The 19,876-nt window shown below is 42.6% G+C and overlaps 1 protein-coding gene across 1 annotated transcript in view; it reads right to left on the reverse strand.

Moving 5' to 3' along the window:
- Positions 1 to 3,235: 3,235 nt before the first annotated feature.
- The window catches only part of LOC119843696 (solute carrier family 2, facilitated glucose transporter member 11-like), a 30,731-nt gene continuing 14,090 nt past the window's right edge, over positions 3,236 to 19,876 (reverse strand). Inside the window, exons 9-12 of the mRNA XM_038373431.2 lie at positions 14,900 to 15,001; positions 14,191 to 14,266; positions 12,697 to 12,824; positions 3,236 to 3,578 (exon numbers count right to left, since the gene is read on the reverse strand). Of these exons, the coding sequence (XP_038229359.1) occupies positions 3,372 to 3,578; positions 12,697 to 12,824; positions 14,191 to 14,266; positions 14,900 to 15,001 (513 nt within the window). The 3' untranslated portion in view covers positions 3,236 to 3,371. The remainder of the gene's footprint in view (positions 3,579 to 12,696; positions 12,825 to 14,190; positions 14,267 to 14,899; positions 15,002 to 19,876) is intronic.

Genomic DNA, 19,876 nt, shown 5'->3' on the forward strand with positions numbered 1-19,876 from the left:
GCTGTGGAAAGTAGTACTGATGGTTCAGTAAGAGGCACTTTGCTCTCTGAACTGGAACTCAACCAATCCTCCAGGTTGTAACTTCAGAGTAACTGCATAGTACCTACCTAAGTGACCCCAGCAATTTTGGTTGGATATGTTATTCCTCAATTCCTTTCCTAAAGTGTTCCTTTGTGTTCTCAGTCTAGGAAGAAAAAGATATTGGAGGGACTACTTCAAAGACAGCCTTTATCACAAATGTTGTTGTCTGATAAGAGAATATAGTTCTCGTATAGTTTGTATACCCATATTTAATTAGCTATATCCATTCATCCTGAAGTGTAATAGATGATGCAATTAGCTGCTTATGTTGGAGCCACAAGAGAATTTATCAAAGTAATGAGCTGGGTTGGTGTTGTTTACAAGGATGTACATGGGAGGCCAGTTTTCATTTTCAGATTAAAATAAATGAACCTAGCATTTTTAAGGGTAGATCTGCAGCTTGTCTAATAGTCAGAGCACACAACAAATTTTGTCCAAGTCAGGTTTTTGGATGACTTGGGCTGCTGCATGATAGGGTTTTCCTATTCTGAGAGTTGCTGTGGTTAATCGCATGTCATATCGGAGGTGGCTGCATTTCAGTGGTGGATGGGAATGAGTATGTGTGTAACTCTTTAAAATCCTTTGAGTTGAAAGGCATACTACAAATGTACGATTAATACAATTAAGGCAAGGCAGAACTGTACATTTAGTATGTGATGACATGCACTCCTAAAATCCACCTACATTTTTACCAGACCTGAAGCTGGAAAGTTTTGCTTTATCCACCTCTGCTTTCTGCCCAATCACCTGGCTTGATTCAGGTCTCTGGGAGTTGAGAGGGAGGCAAGGTCTTAAGACCTATCATCCAAGAGTTCAACAAAGCCTTCACACTGGGATGGAGAAGAGAGGATATTTGTGTGCTGAGTGGAGTAGAGGAAAAAGCCTCTATTCAGTTTTCAGGGGTAATAAGTGACTAAGTCGTAGTGTTTGTACTCCTAAACCCTTGGCTGTGGGTGTTTAAGGTATCTCCTTCTGACTCTTTGGTATTACAAACAGTATTTTCTTTCTAAGGCCCAGAGTTCATGCTGTATTTTTTTGCTAGTAGCTACTGAGTATACTTGTTGCTTTCTAGTGCTCCCTGTAAGATACCCCAGAACAGGCGGGGCTTGGAATATTTCCCAGACTAAATTTTAAATATAATAGAGGTAGCTAAAAGAGATTAAAGTGAGCAGAAGGAAATGGAGAGATTGTTCTCCTTTTCCTTTCCTTCCATTCCTTTACCTTTCTGTTCTTTCCTTATTTTTGCAAGATGGGGAAGAAAAAAATCAATAAAATGTAAATAAAAGGGTGGATCAACCTTTGGTTAATAGGTGTCTAGTAAATTAGAAGCAACATTCCCCAAGTGCTGGAAGGAAGGAAGAAAGAACTTGCTTACAGCCATGCTTAAACACAGCTGTTGCACCAGTTTAGTTTAAATGTATTTACTTAAACTGGTGCAAACTCCTTAATTCAATTTACAACTAGCTTTTATTGATTTTTAATTTGAAGTGGATTCTCTCATGTCTCAAAAAATCAGAAGAGACAATATAGCTGTATACTTGGGGTCTAAGCCTGTAGCCCATATTCATGAGTAGTCTTTACTCGTATGTTTAGTTAGTACCACTGAAATCAATGGGAAATCTCACATGAATGACTACTTGCAGGAGCAGACTCTTTTTCTCAAAAACATTAAAAGAGGCCAACCAAACAAAAACCCAAGAGAGATGCTTTGTCCATACTGGCAATAAACCAGTGCAGTTTATTATATTGATAGGTCCACTTGATTTTTTTTTCTTCTTTCATGAATTGTTGAAGGAAGACTATGTGATCATCTAGTTCTGAGTCATAAATTCTACTGAATACAGTTTGTGATTGTTTGGAAAGATTAAGACAATACTTCCACCCAGTTTTATAATTAAGTTTCTACTTGGTTCAGTAAACCATTTTACAAACCATTAGGGCCAATAAACCATTTTACTTAGTTCAATAAACAACCATTTACAAATTATTTATATAAAAACAATTCTCAAACAAACTTTCACCTCTCAGAAAACATCTGATGAAATTCTCAGCCTTATGTACTAAGTAAGAAAGCAGATCCTTAAATAATACAAGATCTTTATCTACAAGATCTTTATCAAGCATTCTTAAAACTACAATACCCACCTGGGGAAGTGAGGAAACAGATTGACAGAGTGAGACAGGTACCCAGAAATCACCTACTACAGGACAGGCCCAACAAGGAAAATAACAGAACACTACTGGTCATCACGTACAGCCCCCAGCTAAAACCTCTCCAGCATATTATCACCGATCTACAACCTATCCTGGAAAATGGTCCCTCACTTTCACAGACCTTGGGAGGCAGGTCAGTCCTCGCTTACAGGCAGTCCCCTCCCCCCCCAACCTGAAGCAAATACTCACCAGCAACTAGAGACCACACCACAGAAACACTAATCCAGGTAACAATCCTTGTAGCAAACCTTGTTGCCTACTCTGTCCCCATATCTACTCTAGCGACACCATCAGAGCTCTAGAGACAGAAGTTAGACTTACTAGATAGTAATGGTCACGCTTCTTTTCTTGTTTGAAGACTGGTACAACATTTTGCTTTCTTCCCAATCTTCTGTAAATGTATCCAATTTTTCCATGACTTTCCATGATCATTTCACTTGTTTGGTAAGCACACTAAATTAATTCCCTTGATGTGAGTCATCCAGTCTGGCTGAGCTGTTTACAGTGATGATTTTTTAGTAAGCTTTTACCACCTCTTTATCAATAGCTATTTTACAAGGTCTTTGTTGCTTCCTAAACTTCCAGTCTTGTTTTCTTTCTCAAGAAAAGAGACCTAGATTCTGATCGCATTGATTTCAATCAGCTTTGGATCAGGGCCATAATCAACCTGAAATCTAGTCAACCAAAATAAATACAGGTACTTTACCTGCTTGAATCCCCCCCACCTGTGATTTTTATTTTTACAATTCAATTTTCCTGTTTCTTGAAAAATCTTTCCTTTGTTGCAATATGAAAGACCCACAGGAATAGGGGAAACTGATTAAGTATAGCCCTTGTGCTAGTGAATCCTGGTGCAAGACGGACTGGAGTTCAGATTGAGTCACCTAAGTAACCTTGAAAATGTTTGACTATCTGGGGGAAAATAAGACTTAAGCATGAGGAATTTCAAGTCTGTATAATTTTATGAAAATAAGAATAAGACAGTAAAGCTAACAGTCCATTTTAGGATTATATTTCAGTCTGATTGCAACAGTGCTTCCTGTCCCTCTAATACATAAGATTTCCCATCTGAGCAGTCAGAGTTTGGTGCAGAAGGTGTGTTCCTTAGATAAATTATTTTCTGTGTTCACAGCTTGTTTCTTTCCAAAATTTAACTTATTAAATTCCCCTTTAATTTCCATGATTGACTTCCCCTTTGTCTCCGGGAGGAAAAGGTAAGTGAAGATTGATGAGAACACAAGGATCCCCAGAAATATAAGGTAGCAGAAAGGTCCAAGGCTTTCCTAAAAACAGACATAAGAGAAGATAGTAAGAAAAATACCCTTCTGACTCTTATTCCCTTGTCTCTTCAGTGTAGGTTTTATATTTTAGGAATGAGAAAAATTCTTAATTCTAAAATAAAACCGAGTCCCAAATCATTAATGAAGGTGGACTTTGTTATGAATTTCATTATCTATTGGGATTTGTTAATATTCTTTTGTTAGGTATAGAATTCCTAAATATTTTGCCTTGCCTAGAGCATCTAATGTTCATCAATTCTGGGTATAGGATATGCATAAGGAACTATGATGGTATTAAACCTTCTTTAATCGACACACAAACTTATGGTCGCATCTTTTTTGGGAACCATAACAACTGGAGAAGTTCAGCGACTGTTTGACCCTTTAATTATCCCCATGTTCAGCATGCTTTTTATCTCCTTATGAATTCTCTCCTGCATTTTTCTAGTGGTCTGATATGCTCTGCTGGGGGCAGGCAGTGGCTACACAGTGTTAGTCTTATGGAGCACTTTATGAGTCATACCTGGCCCACTGGAAAATACCTGCTAGTGACTCTGGAACACCCTCATAAACCTTTGCCCTTTCAGCTAGGTTCTCTTCACACACCTCAGTGCTCTCTACTGAGGTGTTACTATGGCACTCAATCATCAAGTCAATGAGAGGGGCAATCTGAGAATACTCCCCTGAACAGCATGGCATGTTTACAATGGCTTCTCAGTTGCTACACATTGAACTTTTTACATGCACTGTCTGTGCAGCAGCCTTGCTGTGGGGCCCAAGTATATTGTAGGTAACACCCTTAACCCTCTCCAGCATCTGCAAAAGCCCCTTCCACGTATTCTGGATTTGTAACTTTTCACAGGGAGAAAAGGAGTACTTGTGGCACCTTAGAGACTAACAAATTTATTAGAGCATAAGCTTTCGTGAGCTACAGCTCACTTCATCGGATGCATCCGATGAAGTGAGCTGTAGCTCACGAAAGCTTATGCTCTAATAAATTTGTTAGTCTCTAAGGTGCCACAAGTACTCCTTTTCTTTTTGCGAATACAGACTAACACGGCTGCTACTCTGAAACCTGTGGTTTTCACAGGGAGTAATACCAGCACCAAGTCCCTCACATCAAATGATTGCTCACTACGTTTTCTGAGCAGCGTGGCTTTTTGTGAAGCTTTGTTGAACTATCATTCCTATCATTGTCTTTAAATCATCCCTGAACTTTTGCACATATTCAGCCTCTGCCTCAGAGCCACCCTCCCTGGAGCCTGAGATCTAGGGGGCCTTCTGGCTTTTCACCCATATAGGAGATCACAGGGTTTATCCCATTTGGACTCTTGGGGCACTTCCAAGTTCAACAACAGATAAAGTAACATTACATCCCAGTTCCTCTCCCTTCTTTTAAAATATATTTCTAACATAGGTTCAATGGGGCTCTAAAATCCTTCATCTAAACTATATTTCTCTGGATGATATGGAGCAGATCTTAATTGGTTTAGCCCACACATCTTCCATAACTCATTAAATAAGTGGGATATGATATTTGACCCACAATCTGACGAGATTTCCTTTGGGAAATCTGCTACAGTGCTAAATATAGTGAACAATATCTTAGCCACTGTTTCTGCTTCTATATTAGAGGAACTGCATCTGGATACCTAGCGGTGAAATCTACTACTACCAATATATTTCCCCCCTCTCTGTTTTGGCTTGGATAAGGGTCCTTTAATGTCCATGGCAACCCAGTAAAATGCTTCCTTGATTATTGGCAAGGGATCTTTGTGGTATCCTACAGGCTTTTTCTGCTTCTGACATAAATCACCAGTCCTGCAGTCATCCTTTACCTCATTTTGAACGTTAAAACAATACAATTTTTTTCTCAAACCTTTCCTATGTCCTCTGTTCCCAAGTGTCCTGCACAAGGACAGTTGTGGGCTAATAATAACTCCACATGATGCTTTGAGGTCAAAAGCAATTGTCTGTATTTTTTGTATTCTATTTTTCCCCCCCAGAGCCTTCCAGTACAGTTTAGCTTCTCTTCTGTAAAGAACCTAGCCCTGTTCTCCCTATCTGGGGCTCTACTGTGGATGGCTTCTCTGATGCTCTCTTGAGAGATGTCAGCATTGTGCTCCACAGCAAACTCACTTTGACTGTGGCTTGCTTAGAGAGCTGTCACCAGCAATTTTTCCCCTTTCTCTTGGGACACATTGATATTTTCTGCTGATAAGGGGACTGAGACTTTTCTTCCCCTCTCAGCTCCATTTCTCTCCTCAGAGTTTACCTCTGTGAACTCAGGGACATATTCTCCTTTTATGGGTCACAATACTGACAGCTTTGGGCAGTGATATCGCATAATTCTCAACCAACACAGCTGCTGGCAAATTTTTAAAAATGCCTACTTTCAAGTACACCTTAAGCCTTTCCATTCCAATTTGATGCAGGCCAAAAGCACTGTGGTTTTAAATTGTCTCAAAGATAGTAGTTTTACCTTCTCACCCGGGAGCATATCATTCTCCTGAATCACATCCCCCCCAACCAAGAAAAGCTGAGCACCAATGTCTTGCCACCTCTGGCATGCTCCACCATTTATGTTTGGCCATTGTTATAAACTAGTCTGCCCCTCAGGAGGTCAGACCTGACAAAGTTAACCAGAACTCCCTCTGCCACCACTGAAGTCTGACTCCAGTGTAGCTGCATTAACCTGAATAGATCAGGGAGTGAATTGGGATCCCCCATACTTAGGACATTGCCTTTTCATATGATCAAGGGACCCACATAAATGTTTCTTTGGGGTGGGGTCCAATAATTAGGGTTACTAGGAGGAGACTGGAACTGTGGTGGTGTGGATTTAGTTCCCTCACCTATTTCCCTATTCCCAGGCACAAACTGGGAAACCCCTTTTATGCCAAGTTTTTGCCTTTCCTTTTGGAATTTGTGCTCCTCAAATAGTCTCACTTGTATGTACAAGTTACCTTTGGCAGCTGTTTTCACTGATACTGGAGGTTTTTCTCCTACACCATGGCTTGCCCTTCCTCAGAGCAGACCTCAAGGAACTGCTCCTGAGCAGGGTTCTCAAACTTATTTGATTGAGCTCCACCTTCATATACCGTTGCCCAGCTCTGAAGGGAGAGCAGAGGCTGCTGGCTGGGCGCCCAGCTCTGACGGCACCGTGCCAGCAGCAGCACAGAAGTAAGGGTGGCAGTGTGATTTGTCAATATCACTTTTCAAAGCAGACTTAGGATCCCATTGCCACCCTTACTTCTGCACTGCTACTGCCACCCTGGGGCTGACAGCTGGAGCCCTGCAGCTCCAGGTGAGGGATGTGGGGGGAAGGGAGGAAGTAGACCCCAAGCCTGGGCTGCCTCCTGGTGAGGGATTGGGGGGGGGGGAAGAAGAGCCTGATCCTGGGTGACGGGGCTCTGGCTGTCAGCCCCCAGGTGGTGGGGCTCTGGCTGTCCCCTTTGTCTCATTCTCCCAGCTCCTGGGAGTGCATGGACCTTCCGCACAAGCCCCAGCTACCGAGACCTAACAGGCAGAGCTCTTTAAATAAAAACAAAAACCAGCACACAGCTCATGCCTCCCTCGACACATTCCTGCACCTCCCTTGGGAGGCCCTCCCCATAGTTTGAGAACCGCTGCTATTGAGTGATCAGATTTACCAACTTGTCATGGGTGTCTGCCCCTTTACTCGTTATCCATCTTCTCGCATAATCTGCCCTTTTATGCGCACGTTTCCCTTGATGTAACTTATCAATCTTTTGAGGTTTCTGAATGCCTCTGGAGTAGTGTGAAACCTTTTTAACAGACTCCTGGCACTGATGCATGTCAGGGGTGGTCTAGATAAAACTTAGTTCTGCTTTAGTGTAGAGGACTGAACTAGATGACACATCAAGGTCCTTTTCCAAATCTACATTTTTATGATTCTATGAACATACTTCTTAGCCTCATTAACCTCTGTATCATTAAATACCTGTAAAGTTTTATCAGTCAATTCAGGGAGTAAGATAGTTGTTCTTTGTTCATCTGGGATTCTATGTATCATGCGTATTCTTTAGAAGGTGGTTAAATATTCCTCGGTGCAGTCAGTCTCTCTGTAACCCAGGTACAGCTTGTTGCAGTTTTGTGAACCCTGGTGAGAATTCCCCGTGGGATAAGGGATTTTTTTTTTTTTTTTTTTTTTTTTGTAAATTCAGTATGATCAGGGCATGTAGGCTCTCTGTCTTCCTCCTCCCCCCCTAGGCTTCTGCTTCTTGGGCTTCATGCTTTTGTCTTTTAGCACCAGTGCTTTTTGGTGGGGCATTATTTGCTCCTTTGGCTCTATCTGCAGTTTCACACCTCTGGTGCTCTCATTTCTTTTCTGTTTTAGTCATCTCCAGCCTTGGCAAACTCCAGCTTCAGGGCTGTTTCACTGAGAGCTGCATCAGGATTATTTTCTAAGCCTGCACTCCCCGCCCCTTGGTCCTTTTAGTCAATCAGTCTGATCACTTTTCTGTTTATCCGCTTACTCACTTTATATTTTTTTTGTTCTGTTTCCCTTACCCAAAATAACAAACGGTAACCTTTCTTTACCTAAAAAGAAAAGGAGTACTTGTGGCACCTTAGAGACTAACAAATTTATTAGAGCATAAGCTTTCGTGAGCTTCAGCTCACTTCATCGGATGCATTTGGTGGAAAAAACAGAGGAGAGATTTATACACACACACACACACACACAGAGAACATGAAACAATGGGTTTATCATACACACTGTAAGGAGAGTGATCACTTAAGATAAGCCATCACCAACTGTGGGGGGGGGGGGAGGAGGAAAACCTTTCATGGTGACAAGCAGGTAGGCTAATTCCAGCAGTTAACAAGAATATCAGAGGAACAGTGGGGGGTGGGGTGGGGGGAGAAATACCATGGGGAAATAGTTTTACTTTGTGTAATGACTCATCCATTCCCAGTCTCTATTCAAGCCTAAGTTAATTGTATCCAGTTTGCAAATTAATTCCATCCTAGCCACTATGGATGTAGAAGCCCTCTACACCAACATTCCACACAAAGATGGACTACAAGCCGTCAGGAACAGTATCCCCGATACTGTCACGGCTAACCTGGTGGCAGAACTTTGTGACTTTGTCCTGACCCATAACTATTTCACATTTGGTGACAATGTATACCTTCAAATCAGCGGCACTGCGATGGGTACCCGCATGGCCCCACAGTATGCCAACATTTTTATGGCTGACTTAGAACAACGCTTCCTCAGCTCTCGTCCCCTAATGCCCCTACTCTACTTGCGCTACATTGATGACATCTTCATCATCTGGACCCATGGAAAAGAAGCTCTTGAGGAATTCCACCATGATTTCAACAATTTCCATCCCACCATCAACCTCAGCCTGGACCAGTCAACACAAGAGATCCACTTCCTGAACACTACGGTGCTAATAAGCGATGGTCACATAAACACCACCCTATATCGGAAACCTACTGACCGCTATTCCTACCTACATGCCTCTAGCTTTCATCCAGATCATACCACTCGATCCATTGTCTACAGCCAAGCGCTACGATATAACCGCATTTGCTCCAACCCCTCAGACAGAGACAAACACCTACAAGATCTCTATCATGCATTCCTACAACTACAATACCCACCTGCTGAAGTGAAGAAACAGATTGACAGAGCCAGAAGAGTACCCAGAAGTCACCTACTACAGGACAGGCCCAACAAAGAAAACAACAGAACGCCACTAGCCATCACCTTCAGCCCCCAACTAAAACCTCTCCAACGCATCATCAAGGATCTACAACCTATCCTGAAGGACGAGCCATCACTCTCACAGATCTTGGGAGACAGACCAGTCCTTGCTTACAGACAGCCCCCCAATCTGAAGCAAATACTCACCAGCAACCACACACCACACAACAGAACCACTAACCCAGGAACCTATCCTTGCAACAAAGCCCGTTGCCAACTCTGTCCACATATCTATTCAGGGGATACCATCATAGGGCCTAATCACATCAGCCACACTATCAGAGGCTCGTTCACCTGCGCATCTACCAATGTGATATATGCCATCATGTGCCAGCAATGCCCCTCTGCCATGTACATTGGCCAAACTGGACAGTCTCTACGTAAAAGAATGAATGGACACAAATCAGACGTCAAGAATTATAACATTCAAAAACCAGTTGGAGAACACTTCAATCTCTCTGGTCACTCGATCACAGACCTAAGAGTGGCTATACTTCAACAAAAAAGCTTCAAAAACAGACTCCAACGAGAGACTGCTGAATTGGAATTAATTTGCAAACTGGATACAATTAACTTAGGCTTGAATAGAGACTGGGAATGGATGAGTCATTACACAAAGTAAAACTATTTCCCCATGGTATTTCTCCCTCCCACCCCACCCCCCACTGTTCCTCTGATATTCTTGTTAACTGCTGGAATTAGCCTACCTGCTTGTCACCATGAAAGGTTTTCCTCCTTTTCCCCCCCCTGCTGTTGGTGATGGCTTATCTTAAGTGATCACTCTCCTTACAGTGTGTATGATAAACCCATTGTTTCATGTTCTCTGTGTGTGTGTATATAAATCTCTCCTCTGTTTTTTCCACCAAATGCATCCGATGAAGTGAGCTGTAGCTCACGAAAGCTTATGCTCTAATAAATTTGTTAGTCTCTAAGGTGCCACAAGTACTCCTTTTTCTTTTTGCGAATACAGACTAACACGGCTGCTACTCTGAAACCTTTCTTTACCTGTTTCCCAATCTTCTCAGGTGTGAATCTCTCAGTAACTATTATTTATTTGGTAAATAAATGCCTGGAGCATGATCCTTAGCTAATCAGCAAACTGGGTGTAATTTCCTGCCAACTGTGATGCTTCCCAAAGTTATGAGGCAATTCATCCCACCTGCTCTTGTCATGAGAGTGTCTTATCTGTGCCTGCTGTGGATCAGCTCCCTGAAACCAGCAACCTTTGGCAGCACAAGTGCTGCCTTCCATGTCTCCTCAGGCCTCGCTGTGTCTGTATGAGTTTGCGATAGGCACACTCCAACTCCCAAATCCTCCAAGCTTGCTTCTGGAGTACTTGGCCTCTGTCCCACTGAATACTCACAGAACTCTCCGATCCAAAAGATTAGTACACCCCAGCTTGCAAGACTCAACTCAAGAGCTATACTGTACTTAACACACAGCTAAGACATCTATAGTGAAAACAAGAATGTTTTTTATCAAAGAACAGAGTCAAGTGATGGAGAGTGAGAATATTGGAAACAAATGGTTACATATAAAACAAAATCATAACACAATTTTTAGAGCCTAAGCTTAACTAACAAGGCTGTTAGGATATAGATATTCAGGCCTGTCTGTAAAGGCCTATACGCTAAGAATTTAGGGGTATTCTTATCACTTGGCTAGTTCTAGAGGTATAAAAGAGAGAATCAAAATCACTGTCTGCTGGTGTAAGGCCCTGCTCTAAATGTGACAGTCTGAGTCCCTGTGCTTAGGCTAAGGCCTTTGGCTAAGCAACAGAGGCAGCCATAAGCTGGGAAGCGACCGGTCACATCCTCACATTCCAAACTAGTCGCATTGAAAGCAGGTGCTATTGGGCTGTTAGGATACAATCCTGTCCTGATAATGCCTATCACCTCCAGAGAAAGGGAAGTGCCTAGAAGATGTAAAAGGAAACTTAGTTTGGTAGCATCCTGTCTGGCAAGAACTCGCTTATCAATAGCTGGGATGTGAAATCCTCATTTCTGTGTTTGTTCTATCACTGTAGTCCCCATTTCCCCATTGTTTGTCTGTATAATCTCTGTCTGGTTCTGTGATTGTTTCTGTCTGCTGTATAATTAATTTTGCTGGGTGTAAACTAATTAAGGTGGTGGGATATAATTGGTTAAATCATGTTACAATATGTTTGGATTGGTTAGTTACATTTCATTAAAATGATTGGTTAAGGTATAGCTAAGCAGAACTCAAGTTTTACTATATAGTCTGCAGTCAATCAGGAAGTGAGTGGGTGGGTGCGTGGGGGGGGAATGGGGAAAAGGGAATGGGGGTGGGGAAACTGAAATCATGTTTAGCTAAAGGGGAAATGGGAACAGGGACACAGGTAAGCCTCTGTGGTATCAGAGCTGGGAAGGGGGACACTAAGGAAGGAAACTGCAATCATACTGGCTGGAAGTTCACCCCAATAAACATCCAATTGTTTGCAACTTTGGGTATTGTTGCTCTCTGTTCATGCGAGAAGGACCAGGGAAGTAAGTGGGTGAAGGAATAAGCCCCCTAACAAAGGCATTCTGCTATCTCCTACAACAGAGGTCCCCAACGTGGTGCTCACTGGTGCCATGGTGCCCACCGGGGCATTTTTGTGCACCCATAGGACACCCCACCACCGAAATGCCCCCGGGAAGCATTGCTGTTTCTCAGCGGCATTTCGGCGGCGATGCTTTTTCCCACTGCCCTGAACGGCGGCATTTTGGCGGCAGGGTCTTCTGGGAATAGCAATATACTACTCCCACACAAAAGATTGGGGACCACTGTCCTACAAGATAGCTTAGCCCTGGAATTTTCCCCAGCATTTTCAATCAGTTTGGCTGGGATGACATAAGAGCAAGCCCACTGGCAGCTTCTCCTTAGAGATTGCAGGAATGAGGGTGTACCTCCTTGCCCATACCCCAAAAAGTTCACTGTCCTTACTTCTGAACAGGCCTCTTTCCTGCTGGGTCATTTCTTCCTGTAAATCTCCTCCTTGTGGATTTAACAATCCTTCTTTAATAGTTGGCTCAGAGTGTAAATGAATGTGAACCTCTGTGAACCACAGAGTACTTAATTTACATGTAAACCAACAGATAGATAAACATTTCTTGCCTAAAAGAAAACCTGGTTTTCACCTTTCTAGTGACCAGTCCCTAGTCACAGATCTTAAGAACATAATTTTCAGTGTATATATACATAGAACTGCTTATACAGATGTTGTGTGTGTATATACACATGTTGCCATGATTATGATGACCAGTGTGCCACAGGCTTTCATTAGAGTCCTTGCACTGCATTCTTTTGTACTATACCTATGTACTCCTGTGCCCTCAGCCAGATGTCATCCCAAAGAGGCTGGGTCACAGAATCACTTACCACAATGTAGGGAAAAATCATTCCAAGGACAAAGAGCCACACCCAGCTGATGCATCCATTAATCAGAAAGGCTGATGGTCTGAATGACTGGCTGAAGATTTCAGTGATTATGGCTCCAGTGGCTCCAGCTGGAAAAGAGGATGTTTCTTTAGTAACTTTAATTCAGCTGCTTCTGCAAAGAACCTCACACTGACAATGCCTAGTAGAAAATGATAGTAAGTCTGTCCCAGTGATCTATGTGGTTAGTGACTTCTATTACAACAAAAGAACTTGATTCCCAATCCCAGAACCTTGGCAGTGGCAATGCTGCAGACAGTGTGCAAAAACTCAGGGAAGAGTCGGTTTGCCTTGTAGGAAGGTGTGGGCTAGTGGACAGAGGACTAGACTGGGACTTGGAACTCAGGGTATGTGCAGGGTAACACTGCAATCAGGAGTGAATCTGCAGCATGTGTAGATGCACCCGAGCCAGCTTTAATCTAGCTAGCTTGAATGACAATCGCAATGTTGCTGTGACAGCACAGGTGGTAGCATAGGCTAGCCATTCAAGTACATACCCAGACTTGTACAGTCCATGCTGCTGCCACGGCTTCACAGCGCTCCTCCCTGCCCCCCCCCCCCCCGCCAACTAAGTAGTTCAAAACTAGCTTGGGTATATCTACACATGTTGCAGTCATACCTTTTGACTGCAGTGCAGATGTACCCTCTGCCACTGACTTGCTGGGTGAACTCAGAAAGTCGGTTTACTTCCCTGTGCCTCAAGTTTCTTTATCTGTAAAATGGGGACAAATTATATTCACCTCCTTTGTATAATGCTTTGAGATTTATGGATGACAAGTACTATATAACAGCTATGTATTTATTATTATAGCTAGCTGTCCTGAATTTTGAAACTGTACTGATTGGACTCTGACAGGGTCCCTGCCTTAACTCAGCTAAATAGACGGAAATTGTGATGTAAAGTCTTGAGTTTGTTAATTTCAAATTGAAATGATTAAATATCCCATTATTCTGTGAGATGCATATAGCGTCCCTTTCTGCTGTGAGGCATGAGGGAGAAAAAAACAGATTTTTAAACTTTGTATACATTAGCCTCTTAATCTGCTAGACTGTAGTGCACAGTTTAACAAAGGAGGTGATCACTAAATATGTACTTATCAATGTTCTGTTGGGGGAACTGTGTTAGTAGCAGAGTACTTTGGGGTTATTCCTCTGGGATTGATTCTCAGATTTTCTGCGGGAGGAGGATACTACATTCTGAGTTAAGAGCCAGTAAAAGATCAGCAGTAAAACTTGAGGTGCTCATGTCCACTTTTTCCATTTATATACACATTGTCTCCTTTTGTTAATGTATTCAGATAGCTAAACCTCCTTCCCTTGCTGCTCTCTAGAGGTGGTACAGTGGTGTTCCATTCTTTACCCACCAGTTCTGATGCACTCGAATGGCATGGTGCAAAGTTCCCCTCCTCACCATCATCTAAAGTGGAGGATACTCACATGGTCCAATTCCATAGCAGATAACGAACAAGAAGATCAAAGTGACGCTGAAGTAATGCATCCAAAACAATTGATGCTAGAGTGAGAAAGCAAAGTGAGAGCAGACTCTGTAACAACATGGTAGAATAGAATGCTCCCTGCCAGGGCCAGATTTACACCTTATGCGCCCCTAGGCTCAGCATCTTCAGCACCCCTCCCTCTGCCACACATGGCGCTCCCAGCCCAAACAGGGCACAGCCCACCCCCTCCAGGCAAGACTCAAGTGGGGGACTGTACCTCTCCCCCCAGCAAGCGGTCCCTGGGTGTTTTTCTGTCCCTCCCGCAACCCAATGTGGTAGCCACGCTCCAGCTCTGCCTATGCAAGTGAATGAGGCACCAGCCACACCCCTCCCTCTACTTCCCCAGCTTGGGCAGTGGGGTGGCTGAGATTGGAAAGGGGGGCTAGGACGCTCCCAGCACCTTCAGCAACCGCCCTGCCCAGTGGTGGCTCACAGTGCCCCACTTTTAACGTTTAGGTTCTCCTAGAACACCAGCGCCCCTAGGCATGTGCCTCTATGCCTAATTGGAAATCCAGCCCTGCTTCCTGCTTTCCACCATGGTGAATGAAGTTCACTTTGGTGGTTATTCTTTTGCAAAAAATCTTGCCTAGGAGGAAAGATCAGAAATGGGTGTTGATGCTGGAAAAGTCCCAATTAGGAAATCTCCTTACCTGCAGGGAGAGAGTCATTGTGAGGAGTGTTAACACGAAAATCATTAGTACATATCCTCCGCACAACAGCATCCTCCTGCCAAATCGCTCAATAAGGGAGCTCTGGAAAACAGAAAACACAACATTACCTATATGGTTAATTCCAACTCCAAATGAACGGATTACTTCCCATACTCCTAACATTCTTCTCAGAAGTCTTATTCAGTTAATACAAACAGATGAGACTCTCTAAACATCAGCTGAATTTCACTGATATTTCAGTTTATCATTTGTACTGGGGACTGTACGTTTAGACTAGAAAGATTAATTTATACAGTATGGTTGGACTGATTCTGCTTTACTTCAGCATCTCCTATTGACTTATTCAGAAATATTTTTCTATTTTAATATTTCTTTAAAACCATGGGAAAGAGGTATATTTTACTTTCATCGCTGTACATCAGTCTTGATCCCTGGATGTCTAGAGATAATCCCTTTTTAGGCAAGAATGCAGAGTGTGCAGACATGAGCTATATACATATCTACCCTAATTACAGGAATAATTATTGTAAGTCAACACATAGATTCATAGATACTAAGGTCAGAAGGGACCATTCTGATCATCTAGTCCGACCTCCTGCACAGCACAGGCCACAGAATCTCACCCACCCACTCCTATGAAAAACCTCACCTATGTCTGAGCTATTGAAGTCCTTAAATCATGGTTTAAAAACTTCAAGGAGCAGAGAAGCCTCCCTCAAGTCAACCATGCCCCATGGTACAGAGGAAGGCGAAAAACCTCCAGGGCCTCTCCAATCTGCCCTGGAGGAAAATTCCTTCCCGACCCCAAATATGGCAATCAGCTAAACCCTGAGCATATGGGCAAGATTCACCAGCCAGATACTACAGAAAATTCTTTCCTGGGTAACTCAGATCCCATCCATCTAATATCCCATCTCAGGGGATTAGTCCTATTTACCCTGAATACTTAAAGATCAATTACTTACCAAAATCCCATTATCCCATCATATCATCTCCTCCATAAACTTATCGAGTAGAATCTTAAAACCAGATAGATCTTTTGCCCCCACTGCTTCCCTTGGAGGGCTATTCCAAAACTTCACTCCTCTGATGGTTAGAAACCTTCGTTTGATTTCAAGTCTAAACTTCCTGGTGGCCAGTTTATACCCATTTGTTCTTGTGTCCACATTGGTGCTGAGCTGAAATAATTCCTCTCCCTCTCCTGTATTTATCCCTCTGATATATTTATAGAGAGCAATCATTTCTCCCCTCAACCTTCTTTTAGTTAGGCTAAACAAGCCAAGCTCCTTAAGTCTCCTTTCATAAGACAAGTTTTCCATTCCTCGGATCATCCTAGTAGCCCTTCTCTGTACCTGCTCCAGTTTGAATTCATCCTTTTTAAACATGGGAGACCAGAACTGCACACAGTATTCTAGGTGAGGTCTCACCAGTGCCTTTTATAATGGTACTAAAACCTCCTTATCCCTACTGGAAATGCCTCTCCTGATGCATCCCAAAACCGCATTAGCTTTTTTCACAGCCATATCACATTGACAGCTCATAGTCATCCTAGGATCAACCAATACTCCAAGGTCCTTCTCCTCTTCTGTTACTTCTAATTGATGCGTCCCCAACTTATAACTAAAATTCTTGTTATTAATCCCTAAATGCATAACCTTACACTTCTCACTATTAAATTTCATCCTATTACTATTACTCCAGTTTACAAGGTCATCCAGATCCTCCTGTATAATATCCCGATCCTTCTCTGAATTGGCAATACCTCCCAGCTTTGTATCATCTGCAAACTTTATTAGCACACTCCCACTTTTTGTGCCAAGGTCAGTAATAAAAAGATTAAATAAGATTGGTCCCAAAACCGATCCCCGAGGAACTCCACTGGTAACCTCCCTCCAAGCTGACAGTTTGCCTTTCAGTAGGACCCGTTGCAGTCTCCCCTTTAACCAATTCCTTATCCACCTTTTGATGTTCATATTGATCCCCATCTTCTCCAATTTAACTAATAATTCCCCATGTGGCATGGTATCAAATGCCTTACTGAAATCTAGGTAAATTAGATCCACTGCATTTCCTTTATCTAAAAAATCTGTTACTTTTTCAAAAAAGGAGATCAGGTTGGTTTGGCACGATCTACCTTTTGTAAAACCATGTTGTATTTTGTCCCATTTACCATTGACTTCAATGTCCTTAACTAATTTCTCCTTCAAAATTTTTTCCAGGACCTTGCATACTACAGATGTCAAACTAACTGGCCTGTAGTTACCCGGATCACTTTTTTTTCCTTTCTTAAAAATAGGAACTATATTAGCAATTCTCCAATCATTCGGTACTACTCCTGAGTTTACAGATTCATTAAAAATTCTTGCTAATGGGCTTGCAATTTCAGGTGCCAATTCCTTTAATATTCTTGGATGAAGATTATCTGGGCCCCCCGATTTAGTCCCATTAAGCTGTTTCAGTTTCGCTTCTACCTCAGATATGGTAATATCTACCTCCATATCCTCATTCCCATTTGTCATGCTACCATTATCCCTAAGATCCTCTTTAGCCTTATTAAAGACTGAGGCAAAGTATTTGTTTAGATATTGGGCCATGCCTAGATTATCTTTAACCTCCACTCCATCCTCTGTTTAGCGGCCCCACTTCTTCTTTCTTAGTTTTCTTCTTATTTATATGGCTATAGAACCTTTTACTGTTGGTTTTAATTCCCTTTGCAAGGTCCAACTCTACTCGACTTTTAGCCTGTCTCACTTTATCCCTACATGTTCTGACCTCAATGAGGTAGCTTTCCTTGCTCATCCCTCCCATCTTCCACTCCCTGTATGCTTTCTGCTTCTTCTTAATCACCTCTCTAAGATGCTTGCTCATCCAGCTTGGTCTACAACTCCTTCCTATGAATTTTTTCCCCTTTCTTGGGATACAGGCTTCCAATAGCTTCTGCAGCTTTGATTTAAAGTAATCCCAGGCCTCCTCTACCTTTAGATCCATAAGTTCTTCAGTCCAATCCACTTCCCTAACTAATTTCCTTAATTTTTGAAAGTCAGCCCTTTTGAAATCAAAAACTCTAGTTGCAGATTTATTTTTGTTAATCCTTCCATTTAGTTTGAACTGAATTAGCTCATGATCACTTGAGCCAAGATTGTCCCCTACAACCATTTCTTCTATGAGGTCTTCGCTACTCACCAAAATTAAATCTAAAATGGCATCCCCTCTAGTCGGTTCAGCAACTACTTGATGAAGGAATCCATCAGCTATCGCATCTAGGAAAATCTGAGCCCTATTATTATTACTAGCACTGGTTCTCCAGTCTATATCTGGGAAGTTAGTCTCCCATGATCACGCAGTTTCCATTAGTATTTACTTTATTAAAAACATTAAAAAGGGCTCTATCCAAATTAGATCCTGGAGGTCTATAGCACACCCCAAGCACTATCGTAGGAGAGGCTTTACTAGTTATCTTCCCTCATGTAATTTTTGCCCAGACGGACTCTGTCTTATCCATTGCATCGCTTCTTATTTCTTTACATTCTACCTCATCATTGATATACAATGCTACTCCACCACCTTTACCTTTGTTTCTGTCTTTCCTAAACAGCACATACCCTTCAATACCTGTAGTCCAGTCATGACTACTATTCCACCATGTTTCTGTTATCCCTATAATATCTGGTTTCACTTCCTGCACCAGTAGCTCTAGTTCCTCCATTTTGTTACCTAGACTCCTCGCATTGGTGTACAAACATCTTAATTTTTACTGTTTGGCCTCGCTCACATTTTGTACCCTATTAGGCACAGTCATTCTACAGCCAGTATAACCTATTAGACTAGTATCCACACCACCCTCGCTCCTTGTATACATTCTCCTACCCATGGCTATATCCTTTCTTACTTCGTCGTCTTCCCTCTCAATGCTAAAATCTGGCGTGGAGATTACCTGGACATCTCCCAACCATCTCCCCCTAATTCCTAGTTTAAAGCTCTCTTTATCAGTTGTGCCAGCCTCGACCCTAGAAGTCTATTTCCTTCCCTACTCAGATGAAGTCCATCCCAAGAGAACTGTACTCTGTCTGTGAATGCCTCCCCGTGGCCATACATCCCAAAGCCCTCCTTATAGCACCACTGCCTAAGCCATCTGTTGACAGTCATAATCTTGTCACACCTTTGTTGCCCTTCTCTAGGAACAGGAAGGATCCCACTAAAGATCACCTGAGCCTCAATTTCCTTAAGCGTCTTCCCCAGCCTAGCGTAGTCTCCCTTAATACTTTCCAGCGAGAATCTAGCCGTATCATTTGTTCCCACATGAAGGATAATTAGGGGATTCTTTCCCACTCCCTTTAGGATCCTTTTTAACCTCAGGTCTACATCCCGTATCTTAGCACCCGGAAGACAGCACACCCTTCTATTCTCTGGATCAGCTCTAGTTACAGGCCTGTCTATTCTTCTCAATAAAGAGTCCCCTATCACATAGACCTGCCTTTTCCTGGTGACAGTGCTATTCTCCAGTCTCTCCCCTGTTCCCTCTGGCTGCAAGTTCTTTCCATTCCTATTTTCCCTTATAATCCTCTTCAACTCATCCTGTATCCTCCTGGGGCTCATATTTGGTGTAGTCTCCCTTGACTCTTCCGCTTTTCCTATAGGACTAGCCTCTCTTCTCTTCTTCCTTACCCTTCCACCTTCAACAAGTACCTGCTGAACACATAGGTAGTTCAAACCTGAGGCCTACCCCAGAAAGTAGGTGTTCGTGAAAGGCTTATATCTCCCAGAGCCTCCACTGCAATTCCTTAATTGATGGGATAAAATAGTTCATGGACTTCAGTCTCCTCCATTGCGGGAGCTGATAACTTTTTCTGTCCCTGAATAGGGATAAAGAAAAGGAGTACTTGTGGCACCTTAGAGACTAACAAATTTATTAAAGCATAAGCTTTCGTGAGCTACAGCTTACTTCATCGGATGCCA

Source organism: Dermochelys coriacea, chromosome 15, assembly GCF_009764565.3.
Source record: "Dermochelys coriacea isolate rDerCor1 chromosome 15, rDerCor1.pri.v4, whole genome shotgun sequence".
Lineage (NCBI taxonomy): Eukaryota > Metazoa > Chordata > Testudines > Dermochelyidae > Dermochelys > Dermochelys coriacea.